At 44.7% G+C, this 24999-nt stretch overlaps 1 protein-coding gene and 1 long non-coding RNA gene across 2 annotated transcripts in view; both read left to right on the forward strand.

Annotated features, from left to right (window-relative positions):
• LOC146176063 (homeobox protein Nkx-2.1-like) overlaps positions 1-24565 on the forward strand; it is a 38666-nt gene extending 14101 nt beyond the window's left edge. Inside the window, exons 2-6 of the mRNA XM_084582388.1 lie at positions 18891-19108; positions 21205-21306; positions 22374-22529; positions 23747-24044; positions 24420-24565. Coding sequence (XP_084438514.1) covers positions 18891-19108; positions 21205-21306; positions 22374-22529; positions 23747-24044; positions 24420-24565 — 920 coding nt within the window. The remainder of the gene's footprint in view (positions 1-18890; positions 19109-21204; positions 21307-22373; positions 22530-23746; positions 24045-24419) is intronic.
• On the forward strand, positions 10978-18236 carry LOC146176064 (uncharacterized). Its single transcript, XR_014701491.1, has 6 exons — positions 10978-11211; positions 12865-13005; positions 14620-14708; positions 17587-17610; positions 17708-17806; positions 18054-18236. It is a non-coding gene; the product is annotated as an uncharacterized LOC146176064 (long non-coding RNA).
• Positions 24566-24999: the final 434 nt, after the last annotated feature.

The following is a 24999-nucleotide window of genomic DNA, read 5'->3' on the forward strand; positions in this document are numbered from 1 at the left end:
TATTGACTAGAAACAAGACCACTGGTATGGTCAGGTGTGAAAGCAAACTATAATGTTTGGGTGTCGGAGTGGAAACCAGCAAACAACAAAGGTGAAAGTGAAGGTGATAAAACAAAGTTTAACATAAAAAGCTAATGATAAAAAAAAGGAGAACTACACATATGAACGAGTAGAGGGAGGGGTTTTTTAAATCACATCTTTTGCCTTTATTAGGCTAGCTTCTATTTTATCAATATGTTTTCATTCATATTTCTTTAAATGACCCTCTGGGTAGTCCAACATCATTGATGCCTATGGCTTGACCCTGCTCCTAACAAGAATATGTCTCATTGTATATTGTGTCTTATTGAGCATATTGTCAATTTTTTCTGAGATTGCAATGTGCTAGTTGTCTATGTGTGTGTTAGTGGCACAGGTAAAGCTCAGATTTGGAGAATTTTCATTGATCTATATATTGTGTGAGTTCACAATTCTCATTATATAAACACTTGGAAGCCTGTACTGGTGCACTATTTCCATCTGTCTTCCTTTTTACTTGCCCTTTGTGCAGTGTTATTTTTATATGAGAATTAATTACTCCATAAGCATGCTTTGTGAGACTTTCTTCATGAGTAACCGATTACAAGTTCTCTTTTCTATGCAGGTCAAATACGTGGTACATCCCTGCCCTGACTGTGTGAAGAAGATTATCCAGTCCCTTGCTGCAACTTCGGTGTATAATGAGGTGAAATAAACACCATGGTATGTTATCTTAACTGATTGTTCTGTAAATTCTTTTTGTTCACTCTGCAACATAACTTACGGCTTGAACACAACATGACACAGCCTACCTCACCTGAAACATTGCTCACTGTCACACTCCAGACGACACAAAGATATTGCAATATTTCAACATAATCTTTCCTTCCAGAAAATCTTGAAATGTATTGGTTAGCTTTATTCCTGCTTCCAGTGACCAAGTTTACGATGCAGATTGGTAATAGTACTCTTGTGTGGATAGCATATATATACCACAAAATGATGCTTAGATACCCTATGTAATATGGCATTACTTTAAACTGCTTGGAGGGCAACGTTATCCTTCTCCTGGTGGTATAAGCTTGCACCATAAAGGTGCAAAACTTTGCGCTCTTTGTCGTAATATAATTTTATACTCTAAAATGGTAACTTTGCACCTGTACATACAGGATAAGTTTACGTTGTCAAGGTGCAAACTTGCACCTTTGATGCAAGGGTATGCTTATGCCATCGACAGACTAAAACATAGGCCTTTATGAAAGGTGCAACGTTATGCCTAGGTAGAATACAGTTACACTGCTTGTGAAGGTGCAAGTTTATGCTACCAGAAGCGTAATGTTACACTACATGCAATGGTATAAATACTTAGTCTTCCAAGACACAGCGTAACCTTACCCCAAAAAGGTGTTAGCTCAGCGACAAGCAGTTTACCCCCCAAAAAGACTAAGATCACACCTTTTTTTTTTAGAGTGCACAATCACAATGAGTTCGGCTGCCATAGAAAACTAATTGGGTACATTTTTGAAGTTAATAGCAAAAACCTATCTTGCGCAGTGAAGATGTGCGGATATATTGATTGTTATCGTGAAGACAAGCAAGATACGAAAAAAGTTACCTTCAAAAACTCTTGTCTAGAAAATGACCAAAATTTCTGAGTGTACCTCGCCCAAACCACTGAGTGTGTCAAAATAAATATACTTTTGTAAAAAAATCCACCGCGGGGGTCTTTAAGGTAATAAAGTGATGCGATGTGATATGATGTGATGTGATACCCTGGCTTTCATTTGAAATCAGCTGAGAAGAGAATCATGTGGAATGATTGATCAAAAGAGAACTCTAGTTCCCTCAGGCCGACAGGCTCAGGTTATCTGCTGAGCGTCTGTGAACTCCTCACAGGCTCTTTTACAACATCACAGACGCTTCCGTGTAAAGGACACATGTCACAGGATGGTTTTCCTGAATTAATTCGAGTATCATTCAGTTGGTGACAAGCCTTCACAAACCGACTGCCTGGCTTTATATATAGGCTGACGCACTCGTGTAAGGATGTACAGACACGCTATATAAAGTATAGAAGCAAGATCACTTATTAGCCCTCACTGCACAAGGTTTAGAACGTACGAGTGATTAGAACGGACAGGGTTCAGCGGTAATAGTTTTTAAACGGACAAACAAGCGGCGTAATCCCTAATTTAAATGCGTGGACATGATGGATGCAGACACCGCTCACCTGGTTTAAGTATAAGCGTGCCGAATAAGCCGCCTAACGGACCCGACTCACGGTTCGTCGACACACCCTGCACGCACATGCTCGCCACGGCAGTCTCTCCCCTTCTCCGTCGGCGCAGTCAAATCCCCTAATAATCCTCATCACGCTCTTCTATAGCAAAGCTGGCTTGAGCCAGGATCATAATCGCAGAGCGCACATGGCAAGCTATCCCCATAAGCTCGTCATGAAGAAAAAAAAATCCAAAAAGCTGCAGAGCGTCAGCCATTCAACACTTTGCAAGTTTTATCCCTAATCTTCCGCATATGTTTCATGCGCCGTCCTATGAAACATTACCTTAGCTCTCTTTCTTTCATTCATCCCTTTTTTTGCGATATATGACAGCGTAGAGTCTCCCAGCGCTCTTTTTTGCTATAAATAAATAATTGCAAAGTGACCGCCTTGCATCACGTGAGAGATTTCAATCTTATTACATTTATGAATTTTCGGAGGGGAGGGGGGAAGGGGGGTAAAACTTTCGGGAGCTTGCTGCTGAAAATACGCCTCCGGGTATCCAAAACCACGGCAATTGACGCTTTCAGTAGCGTGCGTGCCCGCTACGGGCCAAATCATATGCGCGCTCAACGAACTCTGCTCAGAAACGATACAGCTCATCTCAAAAGCCACTTGGTGCGCTATACGAAATACTAAGTGCGCTTGATTTTCGCGCACCGCCCAACCTTTTATCGCTTCTGGTCCTCGTCCTCCTCCATAGCGTAAACATCGTTCCAGCCTGATGAAGATCATATGCGGAACGCGCTTTGTCGAATACGGGTAACCCTATACAATCCACTGTGTACATCCGTGCGGTTGATTTTTAGGCGCCTAAAGGCTGGCTGAGCGTGTTTTGATAACATCGTTATCTACTATTATTATTCTCATTCTCCGCCTCCTCCGAACCGGTGGGCCTTCTTCTTCTCCAGAGCGCACTCTTCAAAACTAAACGGACGAAGACTGTGCCGCGATTGCGGTGGAACGCCCCGGGCTACCACTCCGTTTCTCGCCTACAAAACCGTGTTTGCACGCGAGCGCGATGCGACCGGGTGGGAGAGAGAAAACCAAGCATGCGCGGGCCGGTGCAATGACGCGCGCCGGGGGGTGCGCGATGTTTGCTCACTCCGAGCCAAAGGCGTGCTGCTGGCTATAAACCACTACATATAGCTGCGATGGCCCCCGCGGCGCGGATGCTTAAACAGGACACTAGTGACCGCACGCAGATGAAGCTGTGGCCATCCAAATGTGTTCGCACTCTACGTTCTTTTCTCTCTCGTATATGTAAACCTTCGCACAAGGTGCGACGAGGAATTGATGGTTTAAGAACGCGTGGCCCGTTCGATCGATCATGCGGAGAGGACTCCTCGCTCCAGGATATCGTAGGAGTTGGCAAGGTGCTGAGCGCGTTTGCTCGCTCGGTTGCAGTCTTTTCAATAAGTTCCCAGGTCAGTGGCTTTGCTGCTCAGCCGCGTATAGAGAAACTCTCGTAGTACCGATAACACTTCGATTTCCCGTCTGAAGCGATGAGTACGAATATTGTCCACATTTGGAGATTTCTGGGGAGACAGGGGGATACGCTTTGCCGCGCCAAGAAGTAGATTAGGTGTCCTTAAAACTGACGAGAAAAACAGCAGAAAGAGGGCACCCATGTGGCGACCACTGACGGCTCAGCTAAATTATATATAAAAGGTGTACGAGGCAATTTTGTTCAATATACCGTCCTTGCATAAACAAGTACCCATCTGCGGGGCTACGCATCAAATGAATCAACATTACAGTCGAACATCTGTATGTAATGAAGAGGGCATAACAATAATAACGTCCAGCACATAAAAAATATTTTCCGTCCCAAGAGAGTGAAAGCTAAACACCATGATTACATCCATGTATGAAAATCACCGACACCTCAAAGAGCTATTTACACGCAACATAGCTGCTCCTAAAAGAGCGTCGAGACTATATACAAATCAATCAAAAACAAGATTAACCTCCCAATCACACACGCGCTCACCGTCTGGATATGCGTAGTGGCCCGCCATATACAGCATAAAATCTAAAGCAAGAAGTCACACAACAAGACGATCACCATTCACATTTTTTTTTAAGGTAGCGGTCGACCAAATAACGGCGTTTAATATGGACGCTCTCGAAGACAGCACAAGAGCACGGCGGATCAAAATCACTACACGGGGTTCTCTGATGTGCCTGAAACATATAATCCTTGGCTTGTATAATCCGGAATGGTCTGGATTCTTCTATTGATTATCACTCAATTGGCTTCAGAGGCGGGCGATCACGACATGATCACGGCACGCACTGTCGATGACACGTTGAAAGCTTAAAACAATTCCATAGTTATTCCAGATACGACTAATGATTCTTTCACCTTGTCGCCTCTGGAAGGGCATGATGGCCAGAAGACGAGGCCACTATGGCACACAAGAACCGCAGCAGCAAAGCGTTGATGGGAGGACATGCTTTGACATGCAGTGTATGCTTTATACTAAACGGTGCTGCCACACTGCATCAGAAGAAACACCGCCTTGTATTCTTGGGTGTCAAGTTTCGGAAGGAATCCTTGCTTGCTGTCTCGAAGGGCTTCCACTCATATAGAACAACAGGAATAGAAGTGATCCACACCCCACATGAAACTACCTTGCTTGGATGCGTAGGAAGTTAATACGATCCACTGGGCCGAACCACTGAACATCGCTAGCGCTTGGTTCACAGGCCATAACCAGCATCCACACGACCAAGACGACGGCGAACTGCACCGGGCAAAAGTTGAGCCGCGACTGACGTCGTAGCCGGGCCTTTTTGTTTTTTATATAGCAACGAACGAAGAGAAAGGGAGAGGTACGAGTGAGGACCATCTGCGGGACGTTGCTGAGGCACACTCCTCTACTATACTCGGGCCCAGGAGGAAAGAGGGAGAGAGTGAAAGAGCGAGGACCCTAGAAGGCCCGCCATCGTCGAGACTCGAGGGTCTCTTAGGACCTGACGACGCCAGCCATAGCGGCGGTAGCGACGGCGGGCCGGGTACGCGACGTCGGTCCCATACAGCGGCGCCGAAGCACGCTCCACTCTGCTGCGAACTCACCTTGGAGTGCGCGCTCGCGACGCGGCGGGCGCGCCGGGCCTTCCCGAGAGGTACGAGTACCTCTCCTCCGTTCGGTGCAGAGGCCTCAAGCACCGGCCCGACGGCCCGCGCCGCGAAACTTGCGAGCCTCGAGTGCACCCCGCTGAAGACGAGTGCCGTGCCCGGCCGAACGAAAGGTAGGGAGGGAAAGAGGGATGAGGGGAAAAAAAGGGAACGGCTGCGCTGGAAGAAGGTCCTTGGGCACGATGGCGGAGGACCTCTCTAGCACTACGGCCGGATATTGAAGAGCGAAGGGGAGGGTAGTAGTGGTAGTATATGGTTGAGAGGTGATGGAGGTGGGGAAAGGGGGAAACTCTAAGGTGATTCGTATAACGTCTGAGAGACGGCACGCGGCCACAGCGGCGTCCTCGAGGACGTCGTCGTAGCGGCAGCGGCGGAGGGAACGCGACGAGGCGGCCTGTTCGGAGGTCCTTCTCGGTGCCATGGACGACAGTGCGGTGCGCTGGCACTCGACGGAAACGGTGGGTGCGGGTACAGACCGATTCCGAGAGATAAAGGAGAGAGAGACAGCGTTAGGAGATGGCTTGCGCACGGGAGTACTGTCTTCCCGTTCCCCAGAACACTATAGCATTTCAGAGCTAGGGATGCAGGCAGGGTTCTCGGGTCTTTTTCGAGGAGCTGTAAGAACTGCACGTGTGCTTTCTGTATGTAATCTCTTTCTGCAAAGTTCTCCCTTTCTCTGTGTCAAGGGTACGCACGCACGCAAAGCTCTCGAACGGATTTCTGTGCACGCCCCGAAATAAGCAAAAGAGTACAAGTGGTCCTGAACGAACTGTAAAGCAGCCATGCATTATACTGTGAGATGAAACAGGAAAGGGATTTGCAAGGGAAATGGGGGAAGGAGGAGATGAGTTCTTTCAAAGAGCACTTGGTACGAGGGGTTCGTCTCGAGAGCGCAGACGTCTTAATCCGGCCTCTTTCTTTCCTGCGGCTGCTTCATGCGAACGAAGCAAAGACAAAAAACTTCAGAGCTGGTTTTTAATATGTCTAATCTTAGGAAGCAAAACCCATCAATAATTCACGCTGTCGGGAGAAAGTTTTGGAGGCTATAGTTCTTCAAATTTCCAAACTTTTAAATTTCGTAACTAAATGCAAGCAGATAGTTTGTATACTTGCACGTGTATTCAGCAATTGGTATGTGCATGACGATGTCAGTGTTAATGCTATAGATAACCAAGTAGTTTCAGACTCCGCGTATAGCAGGCATGTCCAGGAACGCAGCTGTTTCTCTTTTTTCTATCATGATGTAGCCTTTCTTGGCAGCGTTTGCGATACCCATGTCGTCACGTATAAATATATATATATATATATATATATATATATATATATATATATATATATATATATATATGCTATCTTCCCTTGTGCTTAAATACCCTCTAATGTATATATAATATATATATTCCTGTGGTCATATCGCCGTACAGAATAGTATGAGGGGGGCTACACGCTTCAATTCAGCTTCACACAGCAGATTAAAATGGGTTCAAATCCTTTTATGCATCCACGTTAACCTAATTTCTTTCTGAGTGAAGGAGTTGTGAATTCTTTTGTCTTTTAGTAATCTCATGTTATAAGTTGTACCACAGCACTCTGAATCAAACACCTTACATTACTCATCCGACCCGCATATCTCACCGCACTGCACATCCGTTTCAGATTGCCCGGCCCCTATCTCGTACTGCAACTTTTTCAGGTTCCTTTTTCCCCCGCACTGCTGTGGACTGGAATGCCCTCCCCACCAACGTCGCCACTATCATGTGCCCATCTTCTTTTTTACATGCTATAACTACTTTTATCGTAAGGCAATGACATGTATTTATTATTGTTGTATATATTAACCCACCCCTTATGTAATACCCCCGGAAGGGGGCCTTTAAGGTGAATAAAGTGAAGTGAAGTGAAAAGAAATGTACTTTGCGGTTTGCAAATATAATTTTCTTGGGCCTAATTTCATGTCCACTTTTGGCGTCTGCATTTCGTAGCAGGAGTTTTGCTTACGCATTGCAAAGAGCTCGTCAAGAACACTTGGCATCTAGGATCACCTGTATGGCAACATTGAACACCGCTGCCTTTCTACGTGAATAGTTGTATTCGTGACCACGTATGTATAGAGTAAACTGCATATACTTGGGCGCATCGGTAAGATGTTTTAGGTTCTCATGTTACACTGTCCTGGTGAACTTGGAAAACGAAGAGTAAGAATTAAGATAATTCAACTAGATGAGTTATCGAGACGGAAATAGCCTTGATAGAATACAGGGCCTTTTGAAGCCATCGGTTGGAATCCCTACTGCAAAATTCACGAGGACAGTTCTACGGGTGTGCCTACAGTAAAAAAAAAACACACCCATTTTTGTTTTCAGGCACACGCAATCCACCTATGTATTTTCTCAACCACAGGCAGTATTGTGCAGTTATTTGAAGACAATTTGTTCACTAATAAGTTCATGCAATGCATTGGATATGTGAACAGAGCTCTACCTCATGTCAGAGTCTCATATCAGTAGCAACTGCTAATCGCATATCTGCATTATATAGTTATATGCATGCCTTGCTGCACATAATTTTATTGAGTGATGCCTGTGGCTTCTACGGCAGCTTGTTTGCACAAGTCTCAATGATTTTAGAAACGATACGGACTTTCCAAAAGCCAGGGAAGTTTGTTATGCTCTAGACATGCAGTGAAGCTGTACGAAATAACAAGGCCTGAACAGGAAGGTCTGTGATAGTTGCATCCAAGGGAATCAAGTAATTATCGGTGATTGCGATAAAAACGTATGCATTTCATGATTCTTTTTTTGCGGTGTTCATCTAGGCAGAAATTAGCTGGGTGAACAAAAACTAACACTGCGGAGTTCACTGCTGGAACATGCCCCTTCATAAGCTCGAACCGCGCTGAATCCGCGCTATGCATGAACGTGAGAACCTATTACTTGATTAGTACAAGAAAAATAATCGGTACAAGAAGATAAAAGATGAAGGATGCATACATGCGCAATTCATAGCAACTTCTTTTCCCATTTTTAACTGCTTCTTCTCAGTATGCAAACTTTATCGCATAGCCACACACGTGCCACAAGTACTCTTTTCTAAAATGAAACTAAGTGGCGCAACAGTCGATTAAATGCGCGTGTAAAGGCAGTACTGTGGATGAGTGTCATAAGCTTGCTGAGTAGGAACATAAGAAAAAGGCCAGGTGACTGTAAATAAGTGCAATGCTCTCTTGAAAAATGGCAGTCATCAAGCTGCGGCGCGCTCAGTTTAGCCCCCTTATACCCGAAGACTGAAAAATATTCACAAGGAATGCCATGGCCTAAATAGTGTGTGCACAGTGATATTTAGTTAATCATTGTCGTGCAAAGATAAACTCCGCGCCATAGATTTTGGTTCCTTGACTGGGCTGTACACAATGTTGGGAACAGTACATTCTATAGCTCTCAAGAAGCAGTAGCATAAAGAAACTGCACTACAACAGCCATATGCATATTTTTTCTGAGCCGTTCAGAGGAACTGCGCCGGCTTTTCGCTTTATTTACTTCCTTGCAGATTATATTGCACCATTTAAAGCTATGGCAGGAGTGAGAGGGTAGATGTAAGAATAAAAAATACACAGTTGGGCAAGCTTATCTAGGGCGCTCAAGTTGTCCTCTACTCAGTGAATGAATTGAAATTCTTAAGCAGGTTTCTGCGCCAAGGACAGCACTTCTATGCTCAGGCGAAGCTACACAGACTTATTGTTGGTACAAACGCAGTCAAGTTTTATTCAGGAGAGCAGCATAGCGCTGCAGTGCTCTAGACAAGCCTGCCCACTTACGTTCTGAATAAATTTAAGTATGCAAAGAAAGCAAAGGAAATAGAGTTTCAAGATATCAATATTGAGCCATTATATATTATTTCCCCGGGTGCAGGTGCTAGTATACTGACGCACCCTTATGAAAATCGAATTTTCCTTTTTACTTCCTTTGTTTTTCCTTTTTGCTTCCTGAACAGCCTTCCTATAGACTTTTCCTTTCTTTTGACTAAAGGAAGTTTTCTTTGAGCTCACCTTGTTGAGACTTTCCTTTCTTTTGACAGAAGGAAGCTTATTTTTAAACTGGCTCTCGTTGGCAATATCAATAATGACCTTCCTTTGTTTGTCCTCAAGTAAAGAGAAAGTAAGTTCTCTTCACTCTTTCTGCATCATACCTTCTTTTTTTTGTTCTTAAGCGAAAACATACGAAGCTCATTTTTCTTTTCAGCTATACTCCTCATTTTTTGTTCTTTCATTAGTATCCCTTGCACTTTTTTAACTTCTGAACTTTTTTGAATAAACCAATTATACATTTATCAAAATATACAAAATCGCATTCGTTTCTTTGTTGTGCAAGTAAACATCATTTTATTTTTTTTTTCATTTTTTATTAAATCCATGCTTTTTTTTTTTTTTTTTTTCACGCGCTAGATCTTATTTTTAGCGCAAGTTTCTTCTTAGTCACCACACAAGGACCAATAATATTCACCACCTTCCTTCCTTTATCCTTAAGTGTAAAGAAATCTTTCTTTTCATTCATTTCTTGTGCTTATCTTTGTGTGTGTGGCATTACTTGGTCTATTTCTTGCCCCTCTGAATTTTTTAAGATAAAATATAATACATTCAAGAATTTTCATACATGTTAAAGAATGCCAAGTGGTTCTAATTCATCGCTTTCGCAGCCCGCTGGTTCGATGGCGATGCATGCGCGAGACGGCATGTACATACATCCGTGACCGCTGCTTCAGCACTCTGACACGGTACGCAACAAAGCTCGGCGCAGGGCTGGCAGGGTTCGTCAGTATTTGCGTCGGCATTGCAGCCTGGCAACTCTTGGCTCGCAGCGACGCCAAGGGCGACGCTGTTAGCAAGCACGGCCTGCTTCCGTCGTGATTTAGTGCACTTCGGTACGGCGCGACGTTGACGTCGCGCAAGTACGCTTTTACCGTGGTGGCATTTCCAGTGCGTTCGACGGGTAGGCGGTTACCGCAGCACCATCGATAACGGCTTCAAAAGCCTGCAGTTAAATGCACTTCACGATGTGCCTAGTACCGGATGTCACATTGTTCACGAAAGTCAAGCTCGTTTACCTCCTATCACAGTTTAAAGACCAGCAATTAATACGTCAGCGACGTCGGTACGTCGGTACCACCACGCACAGAAGCCCCCGCAGCCGAGGTTACGAATACTGCCAGTAAAACCAACGTTCTCACGGCGAGTAAAACCGTAAAACCAATGAAGATTGACATGCACCACAAGAATTCCGCAGCAAAAAAAAAGGGCGCTGCAGCTGGTTGTGGCAATAATTTGCCTAAATTATTTTGTGTTTTGTTACGCATCACATATTACTACTAAAAAAAACAAACGTTTAAGGTTGTTTATAAATTATAAGTTTTATTTTGAAAGTTTGTGAAGTTTGCAAAAATGCATTTAAAAGTTTTCAATGGCGCTTGAGACTCTAGCGCTATCGTTTTCGTGAAAACAGCCGGCGGCATGCTTCACTATGTGTTTCATGACCGCAGGAAGTTGATTGTTCGCGTTCGTTGTATTCGTCGTGTTTTCTTAGCGTGAGTAGTGCAAATGGCCGATCATGTCTTGGTTAAATGGGCGACCGCTACCCTGTAAGAAACCTGCAATCAAAAGAACTGCAGGCGAAACTGATGGATAATCCAAAATACTGGAAGATTATTCCAAACCAGGGAGTACTACATGCCCAGTGGAAGGAGGGGTCGTACTCTCCTACGTTCATTCTCGGAGTGGGTAAGTAGTCAAACGTCTCTTGTCTCTTTTCGTATTCGTGTCTTAATAATGTTTACCTGTGAAACACCTTCCTTTGCTACTCGCGGTGAGTCGTGTCGCGAAGTCGTTTACATGCCCGCATTACGACCGCATTGTGTTAACCGGCAGGTGACAGTAGTGCACATGGTGAAAGAGGTAGACAGTTGATTCCGGGAATTGCGTGAAATTAAAACAAAAATGCATAATGAACTGAATTTGCGGAAATAAGAAGTAGAATAAGCGCGGCTGCTGTCGTTACGTGGACCTGATTCTCCCTGTTTACACAGCAAATGGCAATTCTCGGTGTTTCGTGATAACAGGAGTAGGCTTCCCAATTTGGGCTCTAAAAAAAAAAAAAAAAAAAAAAAAAAAAAAAAAAAAAAAACACCTTGCCCGCATCGTCGTCTCGGAATGGTGCGGCATGGAGAATGGCAGCTCCTTGATTATTGAAGCTGATTTAGAACAAGTTTTAAAGATGCTCAGGATGCTCGTTCCGAGACAATTGGTAGTGTAGCAGCGAAACGGACGCTTTCACAGCTGCAGGCGACTGAAGTTTAAGCAGATAAAAGCGCCTAACGTGTTGTCGCATTCATTTACTTTCATATTCATTTGTTTGTTTCTTTTTATTGAAGCGTCAAACATGCTTCCTTTCTTCGCTACCAGCCATTCCTCAGATTTCGCGCAGAGTGAGAAAACTTTATTTAAAAAAAAGGGAAAAAAAAAGTGTGTGTGGTGGGGAGGCAGTGTGTGGAGTCTCCATTCTAAAACTCCAGTGGCCTGGGCTGCCGCTTTTGCCTGAGTTACCAGCCTACGCTGGGTTGCTAGGTCAGAGCATAGCAAAGCAAGCAGTGATATCAGTTACCAACAGCATAATGCTGCAATGATTTTTAGCTGCCAATGTAAAAGTTGCTCCCAGTGCATGGGGTACGGCCAACAGGTGGAAGGGCACCGCTCTCTCCACTTCATTTTCAATGCTGCCGTTGCACTTTGCCACTACTTCTGGATGAGGCTATCTGCCACGGGATCGCATGCTCCCTTTCATAAAGCTCACGACTGTACATGGGTACAATCCCAGCATTCATGGCCGCATTTCAGTGGAGGTGAAATGCAAGTTGACTGTGTACTGTATGATGTCATTTGCACATTAAAAAAACCCAGGTGAGCCCACCACTACGGCATCCCTCATCGCTATAGCTTAAGTCGTTTTGGGACATAAAACACCATGAACCTACCATAAAGCAGAGTGGCTATGTTTTACGGTATGCGTGGGAGCTCAAACTGTTTTTCTGGAAATGCATCCTTTGTTTTGTCCACTACTGCTCAAGTGGGCAGAATGCCCACTTGAGCAGTAGTGATGCTGGATGGTGTCAGCTCGCAGTTAAACATTACCATGTCCTTTTATGTGCCAAGGTTTGCTCAAGGGCTAACGTTCCTACTAAGAAGTGTTGCTTTGAACCCTAAACAGTGTCCATGCTACGTTTCTCTTGTCAGTGGTCTTCATTTGGTCACTATTTTGCTAATCTCATGTGTGGAACCAGATATCTGCACAATGCGTTATACTGAATAATTTTTGTATGATGCATTTGAGTGCAAATACAATTTAGTGAATAGACCTTGCCACATGTCGTTTTGCAGGAAAGCTGCAGCTGTGACAAAATGTCTAAGCCAACAGATGCAAAAAAGAGAGTCCTGGAGCTTGAGGATGAAGTGGGGTCTGCAAAAAAAAAAGAATGAAGAAATATAAGGCCGCAAGAGATGAAGCACGTCAGATGCTTGGTATGTGATCGCTTTTTTCTGAAGCCATTGGAATGCTGATCTCCATTGCCATGAGACTGAAATTATTTGCTGTGTCACCAGATGCTACGTAAAGCATAACAAATTCAAGTGCTAACTCTTAAATGAATAAGACCTCTTGGTCTGTAGCACGTCCTAGTAAAAGCACCAGTAAGATTATGTTGCTGCAATAAGGTTCCCCCTACACTGAGGATTAGGATTGGTGTTCCTCCTGTAGTTGTCTTTGCGACACATTATAGGTGGTGTACAGTAGTGCTCAGCTACACCGTGGCACTGCTGCATGACGCCACCAACCATCATTCTTGCAGTGCACGTAGCAGATGAACTGCTGCCACTCCTGCTCTGCAAGCATGCTTTGTGTTACAGTGACTTGCGTGTCACATGTCATTGCTTGGGATCGGCATGCATCTGAGATTGAGCCTGTTGTCGTATGTGATAGCTGCATGAAAATGCATGGTAAACAAATGCCACTCAAGGTGAGCACCTGTGCTGATTTGTGCTGCTCAAGCCGAGGCCGAAAAACGGGCGCAGGATTGGGTTCCTTTCTGTTCTGGAGTGGTCGGTGACAACAACGCTCCAGTGAACCCGGAGAGCTGCATTAGGTTCAAACACATTCACGGGGTATAAGTTGTAGCCAGATGGCTGCGGCAGGTCTGTGGTGCTCTTGCATTACTGTGGACGGCGTATCTGAATGGAACCCTTGATTCCCTCAGATTTTAACCTCAGAGTCTCCTGAAAATGATGAGGTGCATCTAGAATGAGCGCAGGAGGGACAGCAAAAAATCTAAATTTGTATGAAATTATCATATGTGGCCTCGTCCTGTCTTGGACCTTGGAATCCTTATGGCATGCGCTTCATTTTCCTGTGCCATTTTGGTCACTTAGGTGGTGTTTTTTTTTTTTTTTTTCACAACAGGAAATTTATGCTTGTCCAAGCTCGGCACCTGGCTCAGCAATCTGCCTAACTTAACTCAGTCATTACACCATGTTAGCAAATGTCGACACGAAAGACAGACACAAGATAGGTGAAGCATGGGCTATCGAGTATCAGCTACACACTCGAGTGTCAGCCTTTGTCCAAATGTATGGCGTATTGCTGCCGCCATACATGTATATTGCATGCTGACCTCTTCAATGCCCTTGCTACCGACAAACTGTTTCAGGGATGTGATCTGACTAACTTCTGTTAAAGCGCTCACAGCTATCTCGGCATCATCATTCGCACCCATGAATTCATTCTAAGCAATAGCAGCACCCGTCAGTTGCACTGTAGTTACAACGTCCTCCGCAGTTAATTCAATCCAGGCATTTCCACAGCGAACAAAGAGATCAGAAGTGGGATGTCAGCATTGGCTTCATCAATTGCTATCAGCATCCCCTAGATTATGTACCGCTGATAGGGCGCCTTGAGTGCATGGGTGATGCCAGTGTCTAGCAGCTAAATTTTGAATGGCGCATTTGGTGACAGAAAAGGGTTGGTCATGCAGTCAAGGGCAAAGAAAAGGCTTTTCTCCTGTGGTGAATGTTACATGGGCTGCTGCTGCTAGTGATGAAATAGTATGTTTTGTTCCAACTTTCCTTTTTTGTTTTTTTCAGATGTTACTGAGCTGGTCAATCAGCTGACGGAATCCGTTAATAATGCTGCGTGTACAACACAAGCAGTTGTGCTGCCAACCGAGGCTCAGGTTAGTTGCTTTAGTCTAGTGTCTGCATGGTTGTGCTCATTACTGCCTTTCTCGATGAAACTTTTTAAGGGTCACACAAGAACTTGGTTCTAGCTTTATGATAGCACTGCCACAAGTCATGCACTTCCATTGAGAAGTGTGCAGGGATAGGGAAACGAGGAGCTCATTATCCATGTGAATGAAGTCAGCAGTCACTGAATTCAGAGATAGGCAAGAAGCAATGCTCTTTATGATGTGTTGGCTCTTAGGGTTTAATGTCCAAAGCGACTCAGGCTATGAGAGATACTGTAGTGCAAGGCTCTGGAAATTTCAACCACCTGGGGTGCTTTAACGTGCACCGACAACACAGAGCACACGGGCACCTTGCGTTTCGGCTCCACTGAAAAGCGGCTGCCCTGGCTGGGATGCTGTTTATGAGGCTGGGCTCACAGACTGCATAATTAGTAGCATAATGATATTTTTAAATGAATGTCAATTTGATAGAAACGACAAAAGACAGACAGTGCTATTTTCTTAAATTCGTCAAAACAACCATGAAAAAAAATCCCAACTGCTTCCTTTCATTTTAGTGACTTACTTCATTCGTGTGTATATTGATTTGGAAGAGTTTTTGTGAAAGCTGTAGTGATCGGAAGTGCAAGGTTACTTTTGTTTACGCTTCCTGTTGAGCATACTTCGCTTGGGCTATAGCAAAGCCCTTTTCATCAGAAAAGAGATTTCCATTAGCTTGTTTAATATTCAGCAATTTCTTAGGTTATCGATCTCGGAAGGCCATCTTTTTGCACTACAACTCGAATGACGCAGCTGGTGCTCCTCTAATCAGTCATTTTAGCGACTTGGGCCAGTCATCATGGTATTCAAGCTAATGTTCATATAATCCACTTGCACCTGACAGCCACCTGCAATGTCACTCTGGCAAGTCAAAGGCAATTAACCACCATGGTATTGCCAGGAGGGTCTCCTTTGAGAAGGAGTTGTGGCTTCTTAAGCTGATCCAACAATAGTTCAATTTCACTTTAACCCCTTGAGCACTATTATTTCGAGATTTCTAGCTAAAATTGCTTAAAATTACGATATCGTTAAAGGCCCCATTACATGAAAATTTGTTGTCTGTGTTGTGAGTGAAACATCAAGAGCATGGCGCTGGCAAGTGGCATGGCCGAACACACATTCTTCGATGATTTGTGTGGCTTAACGAGACCACATGATATCCAAAAGTTAGGAGGAGCTGCTAACTCCAGTCGTTCATTTGAGGTAGGAAGGTGAAATACAAATCAACATTCCAGTGCTCTTCAATGCTGAGTCAGGCTTGCTACACCTAGGCTACGCAGACATGTTGATACAGCTTGGTTAAAGCAGGGCTTTATATGTTTGGTGGTAGCCTACACTGGTCGCATCATACCCTTAAAGGCGGAGCTTAAGTGTCCCTTTAGTTTTTATTTTTACTGCTGGTTTCTATTGGTAGTGTAATAAAAAAGGAGGTATCTGAGACAAAAATATTTGAACCAGAAACTAATTCAAATGAGCGCAGTGAAGTTTATTGCTCATTACGTGAAAAATCAACTGCCCGCCAATAAGCAGCAATCTAGTCGAGTAACATATAGCGAGGTAACTGGAAATGTTTTACAAGGGACGACCAAGAATGGAAGCCCAGGGGGTTTCATCGGAATGTTGTCAATTTTCATCCACTGACACAGAACTCGCAATAGTATCGTCTGAGCTGTCATCATCTTCGTCGGAAGAACTACTCATGTCATCACTGTCGTCTTCACTTCCCATAACAATGCAAAAATTGGTGTCTGAGCCATCTTCGGATGGCGAGGATGGCAACGAAGAAAAGCTTCTTTCCCGCGATGACGGGCCAACAGTGCATGCGTTGCCTCTACCAGGCACCATTTTTCTCATTAAGGCTGCTTAAAAGGCCTTCAAGCGGTAGAACAAAAAGCAGTTAACGGGTCAGTGGTGCCATCTGTCAAATGGCGCATGACCTAAGCCACAGAGGAGCACTGTACTCACCTAAAACTCTCAGGGTGAGGATCTATCCTGCAAGGACAAGCACTCGTCCAAAATGGCTTGAGGGCATCTTTGCAAGGACGAGCTGCTTGTCCAAAGCGCTTGAGGGGTTAAATTATGAAAGCTACCTGTGCAAGCTGGAAACTAAATGTTGCCTCAAAGTAGCACATACAGAGCAGGGAGTGCATGCTTTTGCTAAACCTTCATTGGCAGTTTTTTTAATTGGTTGAGCTTCTGATGTACGAAAAGGATGTTAGTATTTTTAAACAGGAGGTGACAATGTGGGCACTGTGCTCTGTCTAAACTGGCTTTTAATGGCCTTTGCAATGTTAATGATGAGTAAATCCCTTTATTTTCTGACTTAAAATCTGATTTTTTTTTTTATTGTTGAAATGCAAGCATAAATTAGGTCGTTAAAAAATCTCTTATTTCTTGTTTTTTCTTCTGCTATAGCAATGCACTATTAGCGCTCAATCCTTTGCGGGGCATTATGTGCCCTCTTTTTGGCTAGTTACTTTAAATACATATTACACAATTGTCAGGTTACACTAATAAAAATGTTAAAAGATGTTTGGCCTGATTCAAAATTAGATCAAAACACCGCTCGGGAAGGTGTCAAAAACATCCAATAGTTTTTGTATGCCTTCATTGTTGTACATGTTAAAGTACGGCTTCTTGAATGTGTATTTTTACTTGCAAACAAATGACCTTAATTATGCATTTTGGGGTTTCTTTGAATGTTTTTAAGCTGGTCTAAGTTTTTTGTTGTTTGTAAGCCCCTTCATTTTCTTATTGCATATCAAGGAATATTGTTGTATGTTACAATACTGGTCATAGTACTAATATTTGCTTTTTGTTCTTGCAGGTGCACATTGGCAGCAATATTATGGTAAATCAGCAGTTGATTGACCGCATGAAACTCAGTGCGGGCAATCAAGCAACAAAGTTTGCGTGTAACTTTGTGCGGGTTGTGTTCTCACCCAAAGAACTGGAAGAAAGCTCACTCTATGGCCGTGTCTGCAATGCCCGCAAGGAACAAGCTCCAAAAAAGGCACTGGGCTGCCCAAAATTGGATGCTGTTATCTGTAAGTCCTCGAGCTCATAGCCTGTACATGTGATGCAAGAGCATTCTGAAATATTGTCCAAACAGCTGACTTTTCATTGATGGTCAGGGCCATAATGCTTGCCTTAATGCATAATGCTGTGGTGCCTGCATGGCGCTCACACTGTCCGTGCTCTGTATATTTAATTTACAAAAGCTAAGGAAGGCTGGATGGACTCTAGCTTGTTCATTGCAGTCATGCTTCTAATGTTTTTTTTTTCTTTTTGCAGCCTACACCTGCTTGCTGAATGGAGTACTAGCCAAGGTGGTCACCGGCAGTTGCGCAAGTTTGCACTGGGATTGTGGACAGTGATCCAATTTTTTGTCGCAGGGTCTTCGAAAGCAGGCCTAATTGCAAGGCCTAAACAGAGGAAGTACATCTATTCAAATAAATATAAGCTCATACAAACAAATGTTTCAGTCTGAACCTACTTCCTTCGAACATCCACCAAATATCCCATAGTCATCATTCCTTCGAACTTCCTTTGAACCAATAATTGGCCACTGCCTGTGAACTCAACTCAAACTGACAACGGTCTGTTCCCTGGGAGCTCAAAGGAAATTCACAGGAAATTCACAGGATGGTCAGAGAAAGTTAATTCACTGTGAATTCAAAATCAGTAGCCAATTCTCAGTTCAGAGGAAGTTGCTTCCTTCTGACTTTTTTGAGTTCACATTGAACTCAAAGGATGTTCCCATTTTTATAAGGGCAGTAATTCTCACTGACCGATGAATCTTCATTAGCACTTGCTTGCCCTTGCCCAGGCATCACGAACCACGGACCCAACATTTGGGCAATATTGGCGATTTCCGGGCCTACGTAGGGGCATCAGTGCCTTTCCAACACAGTGCCAATATTGGGTCCGTGGTTTGGGCTGCTTCGGTGACTGCATTGTCCTTGTATAGACCTACACCACTGCGCACAATTGGCAGCCATTTCTTAATGGTCCTCCAAGTGCAGTCGCAGTTCCGTCATTGCGTCACATATCTTGCTGAAGTTTAAATAAATGGTCGAGCAGAGAATCACCCCTGCCTTCCTAACCGTTCACTGGAACTGCTGTGTGCAGTCTCCAGGCTCATGGGCGGTCCAGCGGGGGCCGGTGCGGGTGCCCAGCTGGGTCCTGCGCTTAGCGCAGCCTGCGGAGGCCCTGGATCGGGCGCGGACTCTATGGGCAAGTCAGCCGCGGCCGCAGCCGCCGCTGCTGCCTGCGCCGCCGCAGCCGCGGCCGCGGGAATGCAGTTTCCCCTGGGACAGCGCCGGAAGAGGCGCGTACTCTTCACTCAGGTAATACGCTGCTATCTGCATCCATACTTGCCTTTCATGCAACTCAAGAAAGCCCTTACACTTTCTCCTTTCTATGCGTCACTCATAATGCTTATGAGGCGCCCAGAGTACAGGGGGCGAACAGAGGCCATGGAGAAGGAACCGCTAAACGTATATATACAAAATTACTGCCTTCACATTTTAAGATAAACATCAGGCTTGAAGAATATATATTCAAGAGGGATAAAAAAATAGTATATGTTTCTCCTCAGGCCTCAAAAGAATATATTTTCACCTCCGGTCAAAAGCCTTCAGGCCTTTGCATTCGAGCTGGGTAATCGGACACTTACGGCGCCCTTGCAGTTCTAAGTATCTTTGAAGTTAGAAGGATCCTCTTCCCTACCAAAAATTTAAGCGCAACAGAGACAACACACAGACAAGATAGGACAGGACTTGCGCTATGCATTTTTTGACAGCTATGCACCAACCTTCCCCGCTAAGTGTCTTACTAAAGCATCTCTCTTCCCTACATTTCGAGGTGCACTGTTTTATAGGGCACAATTATTTCTCCATTATATGTCTTCAAAGCAAGCTGCGTGTATCATTGCGAGGGTGTTGGCTTAACTTGGGAATATAGTGAGCTTATATTTATAAACACCTACACAAAATAGCCGTACGCAGCCGCCCCTTGGCTACAGGGTGACGAACAGAAATACGTATCTACAGGCATTCTTTGGCTGAACCGAAAGCGTTCATCTTAAACGATTTTACTGCTACAGGCAGTGCAGATTCGTCGGTTGCCCAGAGGTTAAGGCACACTATTGCCTACAAAGACTACACTGTTACTATTACTAAACACACATTGCGCTAAAATTGCCTATGTGCCTGTCGGCAGACCTGTTTGATGCGTCATTCATATTGTCCATGAATAATGCATAGTCAGCGGCAAAATTCGAAGGAAAGCTCGAGTGCGAAAAAAGAGTAAAAAAATTTATATAGTTATGCAGAAACACCTTTCCGTGCATGCTCGATTCGCTGGTGTCAGCAGTAGACGGTTTGGTTTTGGTTTTGGGGTTTAACGTCCAAAAGCGACTCAGGCTATGAGAGACGCCGTAGTGGAGGACTCCGAAAATTTCAACCACCTGGGGTTCTTTAACGTGCGCTGACATCGAGCAGTAGACGACCGGATTGCGAGGTTGCGCAATAATTATAATAATGTTCCTCTGCACATGCGCCCGGCAATCTTTAGCTGCGGACTTTACGTTCGTGACTGGAGATCATGTTAATATTGCTAACAATTTTGAGTATTTATCGCGGTGCAGAGAAAAGCATCAGGTTGGACGTATGCATGCACATATAAATTGTGGTTCATGATGCTAAAATTCCGCCCTTTAATCCGCCTTCGAATGAGGATCAGGGAATGCGCGCCCATAATGTAATATGCTATTCGAATATCACGATTTCACACCCAGAAATGTATACTGTTTCGAATGAAATAATCGTAGAGTTCTTTCCACACGGTAACGGGATTCAAGGTTTGGCAAAAGTAGCGGAGGCGCCAGAGGGTCAAATGGGTGGATGAATTTAAGGAGTCTGAGGGGAAAGGGCTGGAACTGCTGGCAAACGACAAGGTTAATTTGAAGTCAGCTGCAAGTTAATTACAGCAATTACAGTAAAAACAAGTAACTACAAGCAATTTTTGTATTGGACCGGCCACTAGCTATAGCTATCGGTTCAAACAGTGTATGCGCATATTTCTTGTCATCGCAATACAGTTCCCAATAAAAAAAAAAAGAATTATCACCAAGGCATGCATCTGCACACCGTAAGCTTATATGATGATAATGAGACAATATATTGATTTAATTATTGGTAAATCTATCCGCTCCTCCTCGGTAAGTTCTGTTTATACTCTGCATCTTCATTTGCTGCACTTCCTGTTTCCACTCCCAGGCGGGCGTTGGGCCCTTTCATGCTAAGAGGTGGGACAGCCTGACATTTCTCTGTCTGGTTTCTCGCCACCTTTGCATGTTGGACCAGCTGTTATTTGCACTACAACTTTCATTTGGGATTTTGTTTGTTTGTTGTGCGTGCTGCCACATTGGATTCGTTTTCAGGCGCAGGTGTATGAGCTCGAGCGGCGGTTCAAGCAGCAGAAATACCTGTCCGCACCCGAGAGGGAGCACCTGGCTAGTCTCATCCACCTCACACCGACGCAGGTATGAACAAAGTAGTTCGTTGCGCTGTGTGCTATGCCAGTATCTCTATTGGAACGAGGGAGGCTGGAATTTTGACACAAATCCTTGGTAATAGCCTAATTCATTCTGGCGCTAAGCGCGATATAGGTATGCAGAACACCTGTGTTTAGAGGTCGGTAAGCTGACCGAGAAGAAGAATGTAAAAATGTATCCTCGCAAGCGCATCGTTGTGCAGTTTCATACACATACGCAGGATCGTTGCATCTGAATTCATAAGGCTTCAGACGCAAGCCATAAGGCTTGCAAGCCACAAGATGAAAGCCATAAATCATGTCTTTAGATGCAAGCATTATGGCTCCATGAATGTAGCCTTATGGCTTCAGAACATCTAAACAGCAAATGCCGTGAAATTCTGTACTTTCGGCTGGAATCGGTTCACGATGAGAAAATAATTAGCTCAGAAAGCCAGCTGGTCCGCCACTTTTTAATTGCTTATGAACACTACTTTCTACATATCATAAGATTGTATTGTAACAATAACCATATCCGTATCTATATGACCTCAGGACGGTTTTACTTGCCTGCTATTTATCTTTAAAAATCTACCCTATTAGCTTTTGATGGCAGTCAACAACTTAGGGAGGACCGCGGTCCTGCGCATTGAAATCAAGAGTTCGATACTCATCAGAAATTTAGGTGACTGCACATTCATAACAGTACATTCTACATTTCCTCACAATCAAAAGTGATATACAAGGAAGGGGTGACTTGTGGTATAAACGGACAACGCAGTAGTGATCTGCTACTGTCTGAGTTACGTAACTTGAGAGGTAAAGCAAGAAGAAAACAAGTAAAATTATCAGCATATTCCAAAAGGACTTCTTTATTCTTCCAGGCACCCAAGAGTGCAAGGTTTTGTTGCGACCCGAATCGATAGCGAGATCATTCGTTGTTCGTAAGGCCTCTATAACAATCAAGCCTTGAGTGCTGATGCATAAATCGCCGAACAATGCGAAATATGCACCTTTTTCCTCCATAGGGTTGTAATACTTTTCATCGCGTCCTTATTTATCCCATGTCCCGAACAGGTTAAAATATGGTTCCAAAACCACCGCTACAAATGCAAGCGCCAGGCCAAGGAGAAGGCCATGGCTGAGCAACAACTGCAGCAACACGGGAGCAGCAACAGCGTTGGCGGAGGGGCAGCTTCGGCCGCGCACCAGGGATCACATTCGCCGCGAAAGGTATGGATGAGCGTCGATCCTGACTCCATTAGGAAGAGCAGCTGCCGAGGGTTTCCATGCATTCGTAATGAGCCGCATCGATAAAAGCGGTAAAAAATCTCTATGGGCAGTATCAAATAAAATAAAAAGAAAAACACTGCTTTGCTGTGTATGCAGAGATCGTCATGCACTGCGGCCCGATGGCGTCGATCTTCAAGCCTGGGCATAGTAACACTTATTCATTCCTGTTAATCAATATCGGACCTGAGCCAGGGTGCAAAGACGGTTATGCATAACGATTATACTTCACAATGACAAAGCAACCAGTCCTTGACATACACTCAGTCGCACCCGTACAGCTTCATAGAAGAGCTGAACAGCTTCAACAGAATCTTGGTGAGTGAATGAAACCTTTTCCTGGTTCGGAGTTTGAACCCGGAACCACCGCCTTCCCATGGCAGTCGCTCTACCAACGACGGCTAGCAGATCAGATGATACAGGGCTAATTATTCGCAACTCGATCACGTCTATACTGCACCTGATAATTCCCCAAACATATACAACAGTCATATTTCATTTTTTTTTTTCTTGTTAGTCACTGGCCCAAGCGATGCCACAACCCTGCTAGCACTAGACACGGCTTACCATCCTTCGCTGAGGACGATATGGCATGGAACATACCTAAAGGAAAAGACCTGCTGTGTTGTACCAATATTGATTAAGCATCTTGATGCTTTGAACGCTGTCCGGAATTTGTTGATGTTCCATACTACCAGGGCAGGGCATATATATATATATATATATATATATATATATATATATATATATATATATATATATGTTCAAAAACATTTTCTGAATCCGCGTACGCATATACGATAACACTTGAGGCCACCCCTCTGTGCATTGTTCTGCATACTTCGGGTCACGATGAATCGTCTGGTTCATGGATTAACAGCTCCAGGAATGCCTGCAGTGATAACTATTCAGATGCCTCGAAAGCCCAAACTATGCAACTGGTAATTTAAGATCAGCGCTTATTGGCGTCTTTGGATAGGCCGGAACGTCTTTGGCAACCAAGTACAGCACAAATCATTGTTCTAATATCGGAGTGAGTTGGAAATGAACTGGTCATGTGTACAGTCCGGCATTGCCAACTCAGTACCAGTATTGAGGCTATGTTTCTTGCTGCCTGTATGCTTCAGCCTCAGCCTAATTTTTCGTCTCTTCAATGGCAGGTGGCTGTGCCGGTATTAGTGAAAGATGGCAAGCCCTGCGGCAGTTCATCTGGAGAAGAGGACGCCGTGGGAGACTTGCTCTCGTCCACAGGCTCGACGTCCTCAGTCGGGGTGGGTGCCAGCCACCACCAGTCCTCTTCTCAAAGAAGCGGCGGCAATGGAAGCGGCCTTGGAACCGGCGGAGGCCTGCACCATCACCAGCACCACCATCACCGGTCTTGCTTGGTGGACAGCTCACCCGGGGCCAGAGTCATGTGTGGAGGACCACAAAGCAGTTCCAGCCCATTGGGCATTAACGGTGAGCTCTTCGCCGTCTTTCTGAATCGTTGTTCGCATTGCACATGGTAAGGTAAAAAAATAAGCAGGATTAATAAACCAAAAGTGCACGAATGTGAAAGTATACCAGTAAGATTTAAGTGTACTAGCAAACGGTTACAAGAGAAAAGCACAAATATATATATGAAACATAGCCAGTATCACAACCTGTCTGGCAACAGGACCGGAGGTGCCACACATCACTTGCGGTGGAGGAAAGCACATTTTAGTGGTTGGCATGTTTTGGGGGAATTGGGCAGCAAGACCGGTACGCCAATTAGTTGTGGGGAAGGTGAAAGGTTCGGAGCTTAAGCATTGCACACATTTATTTTTCATTTGTTGCACGATTGTCGTACAGGCATGACGTCATATGGTCAGGCTGTTGACCTGAACCCGGGAAGCATGATGGGCAACGCCTCAACGACCGGAGCCGGGGGCATGCCGGGGGCCACGATGCCTTCTATGTGCCCGTCCTACCTGCAGCTGCAGGGCCGGACCTGGTGACTGGACCTCTGGGACGCCTCGTGACCCCAGCGGGCCCACGAGGCGTCCCCGGCGGCCATCAAGAGAGAGGTCGCCACCGACGACGATTGCAACTTCAGCGAGGACGATGAAGAGGACGATGACGACGAGGAAGAAGACCAGGACTTCACTGCTGCCCACGGGGTCCGATCTCAGCCACTAAGGCAAGGAGCGCCCGAAGACCTGGCACAGGACGAAGACCTCTGCGACATAGTGCTCTGAAGAGGGCACAGTTAAGTGCTTATCTTCAAGTCAACAGAAAGTTCTTTGCCACCACGTCCTCCTCAAGAGAACTCTCTGAGAGAGAAATTCCTGGAATATAATGCAAAGAGCGACCATTGGCGATGAAGTGGGGCCCGACACTGCGAGAAGAACGACTGTCATCGCAACCACAAAAAACTCCTTTTGCAGGCATC

The sequence above is a fragment of the Amblyomma maculatum genome, chromosome 10 (genome assembly GCF_055883805.1).
Source record: "Amblyomma maculatum isolate TAMU_Amacu chromosome 10, ASM5588380v1, whole genome shotgun sequence".
In the NCBI taxonomy this organism is placed as follows: Eukaryota; Metazoa; Arthropoda; class Arachnida; order Ixodida; family Ixodidae; genus Amblyomma; species Amblyomma maculatum.